Source organism: Otolemur garnettii, unplaced genomic scaffold (genome assembly GCF_000181295.1).
Source record: "Otolemur garnettii isolate 467f Iridium unplaced genomic scaffold, OtoGar3 scaffold00009, whole genome shotgun sequence".
Taxonomy (NCBI): domain Eukaryota; kingdom Metazoa; phylum Chordata; class Mammalia; order Primates; family Galagidae; genus Otolemur; species Otolemur garnettii.
Genome location: NW_003852404.1, coordinates 5,260,364 through 5,274,075, shown reverse-complemented (window position 1 = coordinate 5,274,075; position 13,712 = coordinate 5,260,364). Strand labels below are relative to the sequence as shown.

Here is a 13,712-nt window from a genome sequence, read left to right as displayed (position 1 = left end):
TGGGGATTCGAACCCGCCACCTTAGGTGTATGTGGCTGGCGCCTTAGCTGCTTGAGCCACAGGCGCCGAGCCCTGAAATTCTCTTTAAGAGGAGGAGTGATCTTCTCCCTTGCATTTCCTCTTTCCTATAGGCTGGAATTCAGACAGAATGGCCGGAGCTTCAGTAGCCATCTTGGGCTATAAGTTGGCCCACTAAGAAGTCCACCAAGCCACAAGACAGAAAATTTTGGCTCCTGAGGACAGTGGGATGACATTCCAGTCCTAAAGTGCCAATTCTGGCATTTCTGTGATAGAATCAACCCTCATGTGTGTAAGACACTTGGCGGGGCCTCTGTTATATGTGGGTGGGTCTGGATCTTGACTATGATAAACACCAAGAACTTAGGAGTGCCCACTCCTGCCTCAGAGAGTCATGTACCCCCATTTTTGTGTTGGGATGTGCTGATGAAAGAAAAGTCAGGGTGTGACTGGAATGCTGGATGCCTAACTGTAGCAATGGACAATACCCAACACACACTAGGCCCTTGATTCATTGTCGCAGATAAGCTTATGGGAGCTACTTCTCTGAAGGTGAAGGGGTCGGCTGCTAATTGTAGATGAAGAAATTGAGCCACCAAGAGGCAAAGTGACTTGGCCAAGGTCATCCAGCTAGAACACATCAGAGCTGGGATGTGACTCCAGGCCTGTTTCTCAAGCCTGTTCTTTTCATAGAGAATCAGTAGGGAGGTGCTTTTAAAAATCATTCCCATTTTACACAGGAGGACAGCAGAGCCCAGAGTGGGATGGTGGTTTGCTTAAAGGACACACACACAGCGTGTGCAGAACAAAGCTCTGTACGGTGCCTGAGACGCTGCCTACATAGGCTGCTGGGCTCAGCTCTGCCCCGAAGAAAGAGCTCTCTCCCTGGCCACCAGAGAGGACTTGCTTCAGTGCCTAAGGCAAGCACAAGATAGCAGTTCTTTTGAGGCTGGAGGGCAAAGACTTTCCTTTAAAAAAAGAACTGGAAAACCCCAGGAAGGCTCTTGTTGTGAATCTTAGCAAACCACACAAAAGACTCTGCTGGTAATGTCTGCATTTCCATTTGAATCACAAATCACACTGGGTTATTCAAATGATTTTTCAAGAACACAAAAAGATAATTCCCTGTGCGGTTTTGTTATTTTTCTCAGCACCAGAATCAGCCTACCTCTTGCTCCTCTCCTTATGAATGCCTTGTAACAGTTTTCAGCACAAACACACCCGTGGGTATCCACATATCTAAGTGGCCTTGCAGGTCCCCGGGGACAGGGTGGAGGTCAGGGTGGGGCTGGTCCCCTTCTCCAGCAGGAGGCACACGTAGTGGCTTCACGGTATTAGAAAGAACCTAGGTCTGTAATCTGAGAACCTGGCACTCCCGCCTTGGTGGCGGTGGCGTTTCTACCTAGTGACTGGATGGTTCCTTACCATTCCTGAATCGCATGCTCCCCAGCCTTAACCCTTCCACATCGCAGACTCAACGACTCTGAATTCTCATTCAAAGAGATGCTCAAGGGCCTGGCAAGTCACAGGAACTCAGGGCTTGCTATCGTTTATTATTATGTTCCATATATGATACAGAACACTTTTAAAGAGGCATTACCCAGTTTGAGTTAATGATACTCATCTCAATGGGTTGGTGGGACTAATATCTACAAATCATGAAGCACAGTGCCTGGCACATAGTAGGTGTTGTATAAGTGAGATCCCTTACCTTAATTGCCTTAAAAGGGGGGATGGAGAGTAGGGAGGTAGCTGGGTGGATCCACTTGGGAGCCCAAGATAGCTGCTGAAGCTCTAGCCATCACATCTGAATTCCAGCCAGCAGAAGTTTCAGACCCACGGGGATAAATGGGAATTGCCTCTCTAAGGACAAACAAGAACTGCCTCCCTATATCTTTTTTTTTTTTTTGCAGTTTTGGGCCAGGGCCAGGTTTGAACCTGTCATCTCCGGTCTATGGGGCTGGAGCCCTACTCCTTTGAGCCACAGGTGCTACCTCCTCCCTATATCTTTTTAAGGGCCAAGGCTGGATAGAAACAGGTCAGGAAGGAAGGGAGGAGGTATTTGTGGTCAGTGGCTGCTGCTGATCCAGAAAATTTTACTGCCCTAGAATAGGGGTCCCCAACCTTTTTGGCACCAGGGACTGGTTTCATGAAAAACAATTTTTCCGTGGACTGGAGTGGGGGGGCCACTAAATTCTCATAAGGAATAGGCAACCTGGCTCCCTGGCATGCATGCTTTACAGTAGAGTTTGCACTCTCATGAGAATCTAATGCTGCCTCTCATATGACAGGAGGTGGAGCTCAGGCGATGAGGTGAGAGATGGGGAGCGGCTATAAATACAGATTAAGCTTCGCTTACTTCCCTGCTACTCACCACCTGCTGTGCAGCCCTGGACCAGTACTGGTTCACGGTCCAGGTACTGGTCTGTGGTTTAAGGGTTGAGGACCATAGCCTTAGAGCACGTAGCTCTGGTCCTCCTCAGTGACCTTAGTCCCTGAGCTGTCATTCTGCTCTGAGGGGAGTATCTCTGGCAGGGCTTAGGTTTTATAGTTAGCTGGAGGGATAAGAGCCAGGGTGAGAGGCGACGGGAAAGAGACTCTTCTCAGCAGTGGAAAAATCTTGTGTGGCTGATGGAGATTGTGGTGTGGTTGGATGGAGATTTTAGCCCCTGGTCATCTCCCTGGCTGTCTTGATTGAAACCTGCTGGCTGCCCAGATCCATGCAGGCTGTCACTGCTGTGGAGAAGCCTTCCTTGACTTCCTGTGCTGGTAGGGACCTGCCCTGGGGCTCCCCAGCCTCTGTGGGTATCCTTAACAGTACTCAGTAACCCCCTCACCCCTCGCTAACTCACTCATGTTCTCTGATGGACTGTGCACTCAGGGAGAGCAGGGAACACTTCTAACTCACTAAAGACACACCTCTGCCCCCAAGGCCAGCCCTGCACACTGTGGGTGGGGGGTGGGGTGGTCCGCAGTTACTGGATCCCAGTAACTATAAAACCCAGTTACTTGGGTTTTATAGTTAGGGCTCAGCACCTCCTATTTCCTGCCTTGTAAGACACTTCAACTTGCTCGAACTGAGGCTGCCACCCCTCACCTCTGCCTGCCCCAACAACTCCTTCTGAGCCCTTCAGACCCCTTTGGGTTCCGTCACCTCTTAAGCCTCGGTTTTCTCATTTGTAAAATGGGGCTAATAAAGACACCTACACATGGGCTGGCTGCGGAGGTTCAGTGAGCTCATATATGTAACAGGCTTGTTGGCATAGGTCAGAGGTCACTACCAGAGGCCATGAGATATGGCCTTGGCAGCACAAAGGCAGCGAGTGACCCAGGTTCATCTGTGTCACTCACATGCTGTGGTTCCTCCTGCGGCCTCACTTGCTGTATCTGTCCAATGGGTTATCGTGTCTTTGGGGGGCCATCAAGAGGATCTAATACTCATCTCTGTAACGCCCACACAGCGGTGCCTGGCAGACAAGGGCTACTGTTAGTATTAAAGGGCATCCACCTGTGGCACGGTGGCTCACACCTGTAATCTCAGCACTCTGGGAGGCTGAAGCAAGAGGATCACTTGAGGTCAGGAGTTTTTTTTGAGACGGAGCCTCAAGCTATCCCCCTGGGTAGAGTGCCATGGCATCATGCTCACAGCAACCTCCAACTCCTGGGCACAAGCGAGTCTCCTGCCTCAGCCTCCCAAGTAGCTGGGACTACAGGCGCCCACCACAACTCCTGGCCATTTTTTGGTTGCAGCCATCATTGTTGTTTGGCGGGCCCGGGCTGGGGATTCGAACCCGCCACCTTAGGTGTATGTGGCTGGCGCCTTAGCCGCTTGAGCCACAGGCGCCGAGCCGAGGTCAGGAGTTTGAGATCAGTCTGAGCAAAGGGAGACCCCCATCTCTGCTAAAAATAGAAGCCAGTCATTGGGGTGGGAGCCTGTAGTCCCAGCTACTCAGGAGGCTGAGGCAAGAGAATCACCTGAGCTCAGGAGTTTGAGGTGGCTGTGAGCTATGATACCAAGGCACTTAACCCAGGGTGACAGAGTAAGACTGTCTTAAAAAAAAAAGAAAGAAAGAAAGAAAAAAGAGCATCCCCTTTGTGCCAAGTCCCTCTGCAAAGTTCTAGAAGCCAGCTGGCATTTCCTCTGGGACATGAAGAGTCTTGCCCTGGGATAGGTCTCTGCCTACCAGAAGCCTCATGCCTTGGTCCCTGGGGTGGCGAATCCCTCACCTGCTGCATCCCTGTCCCCAATGGCAGCTTCATTCACCCCAGATCTGCCCCCTGCCTGGGACAGGGCCAGCCCTGTGGGATGATCACAAAGGGCCCTATAGCAGGGAGAAGACAGGTCCTGTGGGTCTCTGCTCAGAGCAGAGGGCATCCAGCTCTCTCTCAACAGCAGCAGTGAAAACCCTCTGCCAGCAACTTCTCCTACAAGGAAAACAGGAGGGCAGCGCAGAGGCAATGCTAATTCCGCTAATTACCCCGAAGGGGAAAGCACTGCTTTTGTGATTGCTCCTAATGTGGTAAAGAGCTATTATTAGGCAGGAGCTGGGAGGCTGCCACCAAGGCGGTCTGAGGAAGTAGCGAAGTCTGGAAAGCTGCTGGTTCCCAAGGCAAAAGAACGGGTGGTGTTGGCGGGGCAGGACAGGAGGGGACTGGCATTAAATGATGGCCTACTGTGTACCAAGCAGCTCACACGAGCCGCCTGGATGTCAGGTTGTGTCTGCCATTTTGTAGATGAGGAGACTGAGGCACAGAGAGACTAAGTAACTAGTCCAAGGTCACAGAGCCAACACAGCAGTGGCAGAGACAGGATTTGAAGCCAGGACTCTCTGGTGCCAAAAACCATGCCCTTCCCACCATATCCCATCGCAGGCAGAAACTGGATCTTGTGAGGGCTTTGTGGCGTTTACAGGAATTTTTAGCTGATCTTTTCCACCTTTGATCCTTTTGGAGAGGGAGGCACAGAGTTGCTGCTCCCCTTCACCCCACTCGGGGTGTAGGCACCTTCTGATAGGACAGGGAGTCCTGGACATGGGCCAGGAGGCACCACTCTTGACTCCTGTGGTTTCCTGGTCTTGCAACCCAGCTTACAACATTCCTAAAGGGAAGTGGACAGCACAGGCTTTGGACTTGGGATCAGAGTCCAGATCTATGACTCCTTGGCCTTGAGTCCATTCTCTCAAGCCTCAGTTTTCCAACCTGTGACTTGGGGCTGCTTACCATCCACTGGATGGGGTTGTTGTGAGGTTTGTATCAGGGAGAAAGATGGTCCAGAAGGCTTCCTGTGGCTCCAGGCATAGACGCTCTTATCCGTCCTGTATGACTCTCTTTAACCAGGAGCCATCAGTTTCATGTGTGACGAGTCTAGAAACTCCTCTTATTCTTGGCCCTACACAGTCCACTAAGGAAGGCACGGGGCTGCTTCATTTGGGTTCCTCGAGTGAGTCAGGACTTGCGCGTCAGGGTCCTGGGGATTTAGGAGGTGACAACACAAAAGCGGATGACTTGGCTTTAGCAACCTGGTGTTAGGCTGAGTGAGAGGCTCTGGGCAGGGACGTGGCTTATGGACACCCGAGGCAACAGTGCCTGGTGAAGTTCTGTCTGTAGGATTTTTGTGCAAGAATTGCCCTGTGTTGTTCCGTGGCTGGGGTCAAGTGTCAGTGAACGTGCTGCCTAGCTTGTGGCACACTGGGGCACGTGGCAGTGGGTCAAGGTGCCCAACTTCATTTTTATTTTTTTGATACAGGGTCTTACTTTGTCACCTTCGGTAGAGTGCTGCGGTGTCACCTTCGGTAGAGTGCTGTGGTGTCAAACCCTTGGGCTCAAGTGATTCTCTTGCCTCAGCCTCCTGAGTAGCTGGCACTATAGGCGCCTGCTACAACGCCTGGCTATTTTTAGAGATGGAGTCTCACTCAGGCTCAGGCTGGTCTTGAACTCCTGAACTCAGGCCATCCCCCTGCTCCGGCCTCCCAGGAAGTGTCCAGCTTCATCCGCCATCAGGGTGCAGTGGAGCAGCCAGTCAGGACAGGCAGCTGCTGGTGCTGAAGGCAGAAGCCAGAGTCCTTTGGAGTGCCACACAAGCCGGGGGAGTTTTCGGCTATCCAGGGAGGAGTCTGGTCTGTCTGCTGAGAGCCAGGATGGCGCTGCTCAGACTACTATTAAGCAGAAACTGGGTTATGCTTGGGAAGCCCTGGGCACTTGATAAATGGCAGCCAGCAATGTAATAATTGGAAACCTAAGATCTTGCTCTCATGGGCCCCTCTCATTGCAGGGATTTTCACTGGCTGGAGTTGGCTTGTGATTGTCACTGTGGCCTGCTGTCCTGTTGTCCTATGGGGCACCTCTCCCACTGTTTCTCACATCTACCCCAGCGGGGCTATGCTCATCAGCTTCAGACCTGTGTTTGAGGCCTGCTGTGCTGTGTTCCAGTGGTGTGATCCTGGGCAAGCCCCTTAGCCCACTAACCTCATCTGTATGGTGGGGACATGAATGCCTATAAAAGGTTTAAGCAGAGCCAGGTAGAGAATGTCCACACGTGGTGCTGTTCACTCCCTGATAGGTGTACAGCAGGTTCCTTCAAGCCTGAAAGGTGACCTAGAAACTCTAAATGGGCTCGTGCTACTTCCCAGGTAGGTTCCCTGCCACCCTGTTCCAGCAAGAATTCTTTCTGGACACCTGCCCCTGAAGCCCAGACTGATCTTTGCACAAGAACCCCTGGGAAGAATGTTTAAAATACAGACTCATGGGCTGTGCCCCTGGAGACTGATGTGGAAGGTCTGGGCTGCAGGGCCCTGAGTTCTGCATTCCGTCCTTTCACGGTCTGGCCAGGAGGTGCTTCTGCTTTGGGTCTGGCCTGAAGCTCTCCACCTGTGTCCTGTGCCTGGATGTTCCAGGACAACGAGTCCTGACTAGTGATGGGCGTTGTAGGGGAGCCCTTGGAGGAGGACTGTGGGTGGGAGGAGGCTGGTAATGTGGGGACAAGAGTGTGGACTCTGGAGGTTCACACTCAGTCCTGTCAATTGCTAGTTGTGTGGCAGGAACTTTTTAAAGCTTCGGTTTCCTAATTTGTAGGGTGGGGACAATAGTGCCTGCCCCAGAGGCTTTGTGAGGGTTGAGATGATATGTGCAAAGGGCCTAGGGACAGAGCCCACACACAGGGAAGGGACCTGGTAAACCAGCTACATCTTCCCGAAGAAATTCTTAGGCTATCCCGCTTCTGGGGTGGAATGGGCTGGGGCCTGGGGTCACCAGGTTAGGGTAACTAAACCTGACCTGCCCCTTACCTTCAGCAAACGCCAGTCAGGCCAATACTCACCACTGAGGACAGGTCCACGTTCTCCACCCTCCTGTCCTGTAGCAGCACGGGCTGCAGGCCGGCGACATGGAGCTGCACGGAGGACGTACGGTACACGAAGCTCAGCAGCCAGTCTCCCCTGCAGGGGTGGTAGGGAGTGAATGTCAGTCTTGGGACAGCAGAGGACAGGATGGGACCAGAGGGGCCCAAGATGCCTGAGGGGGAAGCCTGGTGGGACTGAAGCTTCTCCTGGGTACTAGGGTCCCTGATAGTGGCAGCAGCAGCAGCAGCAGCAGCAGCAGCAGTGGACGCTTTCAGAGCCCAGCCCAGTGACAGGCACATGCCCCAGGCTTCGCACACTACCATGGTGGCTCCCTGAAGGCTGTTTTGTTCTCTCCTGGGAGCTCAGGGCCAGGAACAGTGTCTGGCATGCAACAGAGGAATATTTGCTGAATGAATGAATGAATGAATGAAGAAACTGGATAAAGTTCTCGGCAAGTCAGCATGTTACTCAGGAGACTGGCTCCTGGCTGCTTCAGGGCTCCCTGGGAAAAGTGAGAAAGGTGGGTGAGGGGTAGGGTCCTCCTGGGGGGAGGGTAGGACTCGGGTCCAGGTAGCCCATCTATCTGTGAGTTGGGGGGACCAGTTCTGCCTTCTGAGGACAGGTCGTGGGGGACATGAGGGTGGATGCTCCTCCACTTTCCTGAGTGCTGAGAACCCCACTGCCTGCGCCCTCTCCAACCAAACCCACTCCCTGCACTATCCGGATAAAACAACCCTGGGCTCTCTGCTGCCCATTCTTCAGTGCTGTGAGTGCTGCCCACGGGTGACATGGCCTGAGGGTCCCACAAGGTAGTCTTCGCTCTCAGACTCCTGAATGTCGACTGGGGTAAACCGGAGCCATGTCCCGGCCATTCAGCAAATCTGTGTACAGGCAAGTTTCTGTTCTCCCGTCTGCACCTCACAATTCACGTCCAACTCAGCAAGTCTGGCCAGCTTTTATTTAGACCGATTCTCACTCTGGTTTGCATGGAGGGCACCACAGTGGAGTGATATGGCTGAGAGGCAGGAGGCTGGGGCTGGAGTCCCCGCCTTGACGACAGGGCAAGCCCCCTGCCTGTCTGTGACCCAGGGTGGGATGGTGCTCTCTGGGTCCCTCCCAGTCCTGGCCCTTTGTGGTCTCTGACCACAAGCTACGCTGAGTGGGCATCACTCAGAAGGCCCCTAGAAGGACCAGGGCCCAAAGCTGAGGGCTCCTCTGCAGACCCTCCTGATGTGTGTCACACTGACTCCTTCTCCACCCCCACTCAGTCCTCTAAGCAGAGACCAATGTCTTGGGTACCTCTACCCAGGGCCAACTTACCTGCCAGCCCTCACCCTTGTACCTGTCCCTTCTGCTCTAGCCCTGACATCAGGCAACCCCCTCCCTGCCCCCCATGGGTGAGTGCCAAGGCCCCCTCACCCCTCCCTACTCTTGGCCTCACGCCTCCCCTGAACCCCTGAGGCCTTCCTAAAACACTCATCTTACAGTAGTCCTCCGCTCTCAGACTTTGACCATGGCTCCCCATTGCCTATGGCCTTTCTTTCTAGAAAATTCCTTAACTCTCCCCAGAGAGCAATGCCTTCAGGTCCTGGTGATCACCTTAATGTTGAGGGTCCGAGAGGGACTGTTGAAGAATGGTTGGCTAAAGGGGAAGGAGGGAGAGCCACTCAAGCTCTTTTATTGAACTAATCATGACGTATGTGCATCAAACACCGAATGTGAGGGTGGTCGGTAAGTGTTACTGATACAGATAGGCGCGAATGAGTGAAGGCAGCCTCATTCCTTCCAGACGGCTTCTCTTGTAATATGACAATGCTTTGTTTAAAATGTTATTTACAATTACTTATACATAAGTAGGGACAGAATAGGAACATAAATTAGAGGGCCCTGTACCCTCTCTACTGTGCTGAGCAAACCATGGGCCTTCACTGGCATTTAAGATCCCTCTCCAACAGGCTCTGGACCACACACACAGCCAGGTCAAGTCCTACCTTGTCAATTATGAGCTGTGTGACCTTGGACAAGTCGTGTGACCTCCCTTAGTCTCTTCAGGGTATCGCCTTGCACTGGTGGGAGGGTTGGCTGAGATGGTTCACACAGGTGCTCAGGGAGCCCCAGGTGTGCTTGTCATCCCCACTCTGGGCCTTCGTGGTACCTACAGCCTCCTCCTATACATCTAGTCTCTGCAGCTCCTATATACCTCTCAAAATCCAGCTTGGAAGTTACCTCCTTCAGGGAGTGCCCCCAAGTACCCCCAAGTACCCCCACCTGATAGGTTTTTTATTTTTTGGGAGACAGAGTCTTACTCTGTCGCCCTGGGTAGAGTGCCATAGCATCATAGCTCACACCAACCTCAAACTCTGGGGCTTGGATGATCCTCATGTCTCAGCCTTCCAAGTAGCTAGGACTATAGGTGTCTGGCTAGATTTTCTATTTTTAGTAGAGATGGGGTCTCATTCTTGCCTGCCTGTCTGCGACCCAGGGTGTGATGGAAGCAATCTACCTCCCTTGGCCTCCCAGAGTGCTAGGATTACAGGCGAGAGCCACTGTGCCTGGCCTTTCCACCTGATACTTCTAACTCTGTCCCTTGTGTGCCTGGCACTTGCTCCTTTTGTGATATTCTCCGTGTGTCCCCCTGTGTGTTGGTCCCTGGGTCTTTCTCCTTTTCTGGGGAGAGAGCTCCTAGAAGGGCTGTGCCTTAGTCATTGCCATATCCTGAGCTGAACCAGGAACTTCCTGGGGGGAGGACAGCAAGCCTCACCTTCCGAGGGCCCACGGGGGATGCTGGTTACAAACCCCATGGCTGAGCCCTTGAACCCCCACCACTGCAGTAAGGCTTGACATGGCTCGTTCACCAGGCCTGCCCTCTTGTAAGTGGGGCTCACCCTGCTCCTTCTTCAGTCATCCTCTCCCCATATGGATCTGGAGTAGGGCCCACAGGGCGCTCTCTTGTCCCCTTGGGGACTCCAAATGAACCTTCAAGCCACAGAATGGCACAGGTCTGAGCATACCTTGGCTTTGCCTGTGGCACCCTGGATGAGTCACTTGCCCCTCTCTGAGCTTTACTGCTTACCCAGAAGATTTGGGAAAAGTGAGTGAACTTGCAGAACTTTATTGCTATAAACTACACATTTGTAAATGTGTGTTTGGGTGTGTTGCCCTGAATTCCCTCCCCTCTCCCCTTACCCTCATGTTTAAGTATGTTCCTAGCAAACTAAAAGGCCTTTGGGGGCCAAGCATCTGAATGCTGATTGGTGCTTAATTTAGGCAGGAGCTACTGGAACTCTTTGGGTCTATATGTGCCCTTCCCTTCCCTTCCCTTTCTTCCTCCCCCTTTTTCTTTAGAGAGATGGCCCAGGGTCTCATAAAATAATTGAAAACCAAGCTTGTTAGCTTCAGGTTCTCATCAGAACAGATGGGTTTAATAAGATTTTGTGGCTTTCATGTTGCACGCATGCAATTTTAATACGTTCTCTTTGCTGTTTACAAAAAGTACCAAAAAATCATCCGTTAGGTGAATATGCCCAGTAATAAATAACTATTATCATTTATTAGGCCCCTGCTAAGTTGAGCCCTTTTGCTTCGTAATGTTCCTTAGTATTCCCAGAACCTCTGAACGGGAGAGACGATTATTCCTATTTTATAGGCAGGGACGCTGAGATTCAGAGTTGTTTGCCCCTGAGCCACCCAAAAGGTAAAAGGCAGGGTCAAGATTTTAACGTAGGACTGTTTGCCATCTAAGTCTTTGTCCATTCTTTTTTGTTTTCTTCTTTTAAAAACAATCTGTACTTTATTTACTTTTTCTGAGGAAGGGTCTTGCTATGTTGCCTAGGCTGGACTCGAACTTCTGGGCTTAAGTGATCCTCCTGCTTCCACTTCACCAGTAGCTGGGACTATAGGTGCCTGCCACTAGGCCTCACCGAAACTATCCTTACTTTAGAAATAAAATTAAATTAAAGTCTCTCTTATACCCTATTTCCAATCTCTATCCACTCGTAAGGGGCAGTCACTTCTATGAGGTCTGACAATTAAGTTCAAGAAATCGTCCTAGAAAAAGTGCTAGATACCTCATTGCTGAATATTGCTATGGTCACCTTCAAAGTACTCCCCTTGGGAAGCTCTGCACCAATGCCAGCTCCTAGACCATCAGAGCTGTCATCGTATGGGTCTGACAGTTAAGTTTGAGAAGTCACCACCATGTGCTTACACTGGCAGCACTGTACAAACAATTCGGTAAGATTTTATAACCTTGGTGTATCAGGGTCTTGTGTTTGTGTTGATGTGTGGTGGTATCTGAGTAGTGTTCATTATTGTTGTTGCCTATTTTGTGTAACAAATGGGAACAGCTCTGATGGTCATTCCAGAACATGAATTCTGAATTTGCTAGAAGGGTGGACTAGGCACTAGCACCACTGCAGGGCTTCCTAAGGGGCCTACTTCAAAGGTGACCATGGTGATGACATTCAGCGGTGAGGTATGTAGCACTTTTTCTAGGATGAGTTCATGAACTTAATTGTCAGCCCTCACATGTTTGTTATGATTCTTTTATACTGTGTGTTTATAAACATTCACAGACAAATGCATATGCAGAATTATCTCCTAAACAGGATCATAGTATAATCTATTATACTTGTTTTTTCTCACTTTATTCTCTATTTATGGCCACTGTGGTTATTTAAAATTTTTCATTATAAATGAAGCTGTAAAAAGGCCTTTTGCACATCTATTTCTCTGGGTGAGTACCCTGCCTTGCAGAATCTTAGAAGTCAAAGTTTGTGGGGTTAGAACATAGGGGCATTAAAAATTTTGATAGATACTGCCAATTGTCCTCTGAATGGATTTACTAAATTCGGCCACTATGAACAGTGTATGACACTGCCCATTTCTCCAAATCTTCACCAACACTAAACATTATTTATGTTTCAAATGTTCAATAATCTGATGGGTGATAAATAGTATCTTATTGCATTTATTTAATTGATGGAGAGGTTGGGTATTTTTTTAAGAGTTTATTGACAATTCGTATTTATCCTATGAGTTTGTGTGTAGATATCCTTTGGTCATTTCCTCTTAGATTTTTTTCTTATTGATTTGCATGTGCTTTTTATATATTATGGCTCCTTTCTTTTTTATTGTTTTTTCTACCATATCCTGATTTTAAACACCTAGTATAGGGTGTGATAGAGTCAAACTGATTGTGTCCTAGTTAATGCCCTCTATTCATAGCTAATACCCATCGTTAGCTACTATTGCTGTGGGCTAAATCATCCAAATATGAAGACTTCCCAAATCAATTCCATTTAGTTTTGGATGGCTGAGCTGAGATTAAAATTAAAGTTAACTGGTCTCATCTGAGCATACGCTAATTGCTTGCAAGGGGAAGAAGCTAGCAGAAAAATATCATCTGGGGTGAAAATTGTACTGTGTATGATTCAAACTATAGATAACCCACTCACAGACGGGTGTGTTGATAGTGTTGTAAACTCTTGACAAATGAGATCTGACTGTAAACTCCAGAAGGGCAGACATCTTCATTTGTTTTGTTCAATGTCATGGAGAATAGAGCAATAGAGGGAGACAGTTCTGGTTTGGAGAAGACTAAAGATGTCTCCATGTGCCTGGCACATAACAGGCACTCAGTAAAGACTTGGGAGTGAAAGTAGTTTTACAAACTCAAATGTTCTATAAAACTGTGTTCTGGAAGGGAGGGAGACTCTCTAGTAGTCTCATATGGAGTAATCAGACAGGCTTGAGATAAATATTCTGGTTCTGGCATGACCTTGGGTAGGTGACGTCACTTCTCTGAGCCTCAGTTTCCTTATCTTTAAAATGTGATTAATGATCACACGTAGAGTTTAGGAGAAGATTGAAAGAGATAATTACAATAAAAGATGGGGTCTGGCAGGTGTTAAAAGTCTAATAATTAGACTCTGATTCTTCTTATACCACTCCCCATTGCTGCATTATTGCATTGGGTTTTTATAAAAATAACTGTTTCCCTATGGATCCTTTCTGTTAGAGCTGGGCTTCTCTCCTCCTATCTTGTATTCTCGTACCCATGCTGGGTTTCAGGCATACAGTTTTTCAATGCTTTTTTTTTTTTTTCTGAGACAGAAAAAAAAATGGTCTCACTCTCATCATAGCTCACAGCAACCTCCAATACCTGGGCTCAAGAGATCTTCTAGGCTCAGCCTCCTGAATAGCAGAACTACATGTGCCCATAGCATTGCCTGGTTAATTTTTCTATTTTTAGTAAAGCATGGGTCTCTTTCTTGCTCAGGCTGGTCTCGAACTCCTGACCTCAAGCAATCCACCTGCTTTGGCCTCCCAGGGTGCTAGGATTACAGGTGTGAGCCC

The 13,712-nt window shown here is 49.7% G+C and overlaps 1 protein-coding gene across 1 annotated transcript in view; it reads right to left on the bottom strand.

Annotated features, from left to right (window-relative positions):
* The window catches only part of TMCO4 (transmembrane and coiled-coil domains 4), an 88,759-nt gene that overhangs the window by 2,425 nt on the left and 72,622 nt on the right, over window positions 1–13,712 (bottom strand). The window contains exon 12 of the mRNA XM_012801470.2: window positions 7,334–7,451. Within this exon, the coding sequence (XP_012656924.1) occupies window positions 7,334–7,451 (118 nt within the window). The remainder of the gene's footprint in view (window positions 1–7,333; window positions 7,452–13,712) is intronic.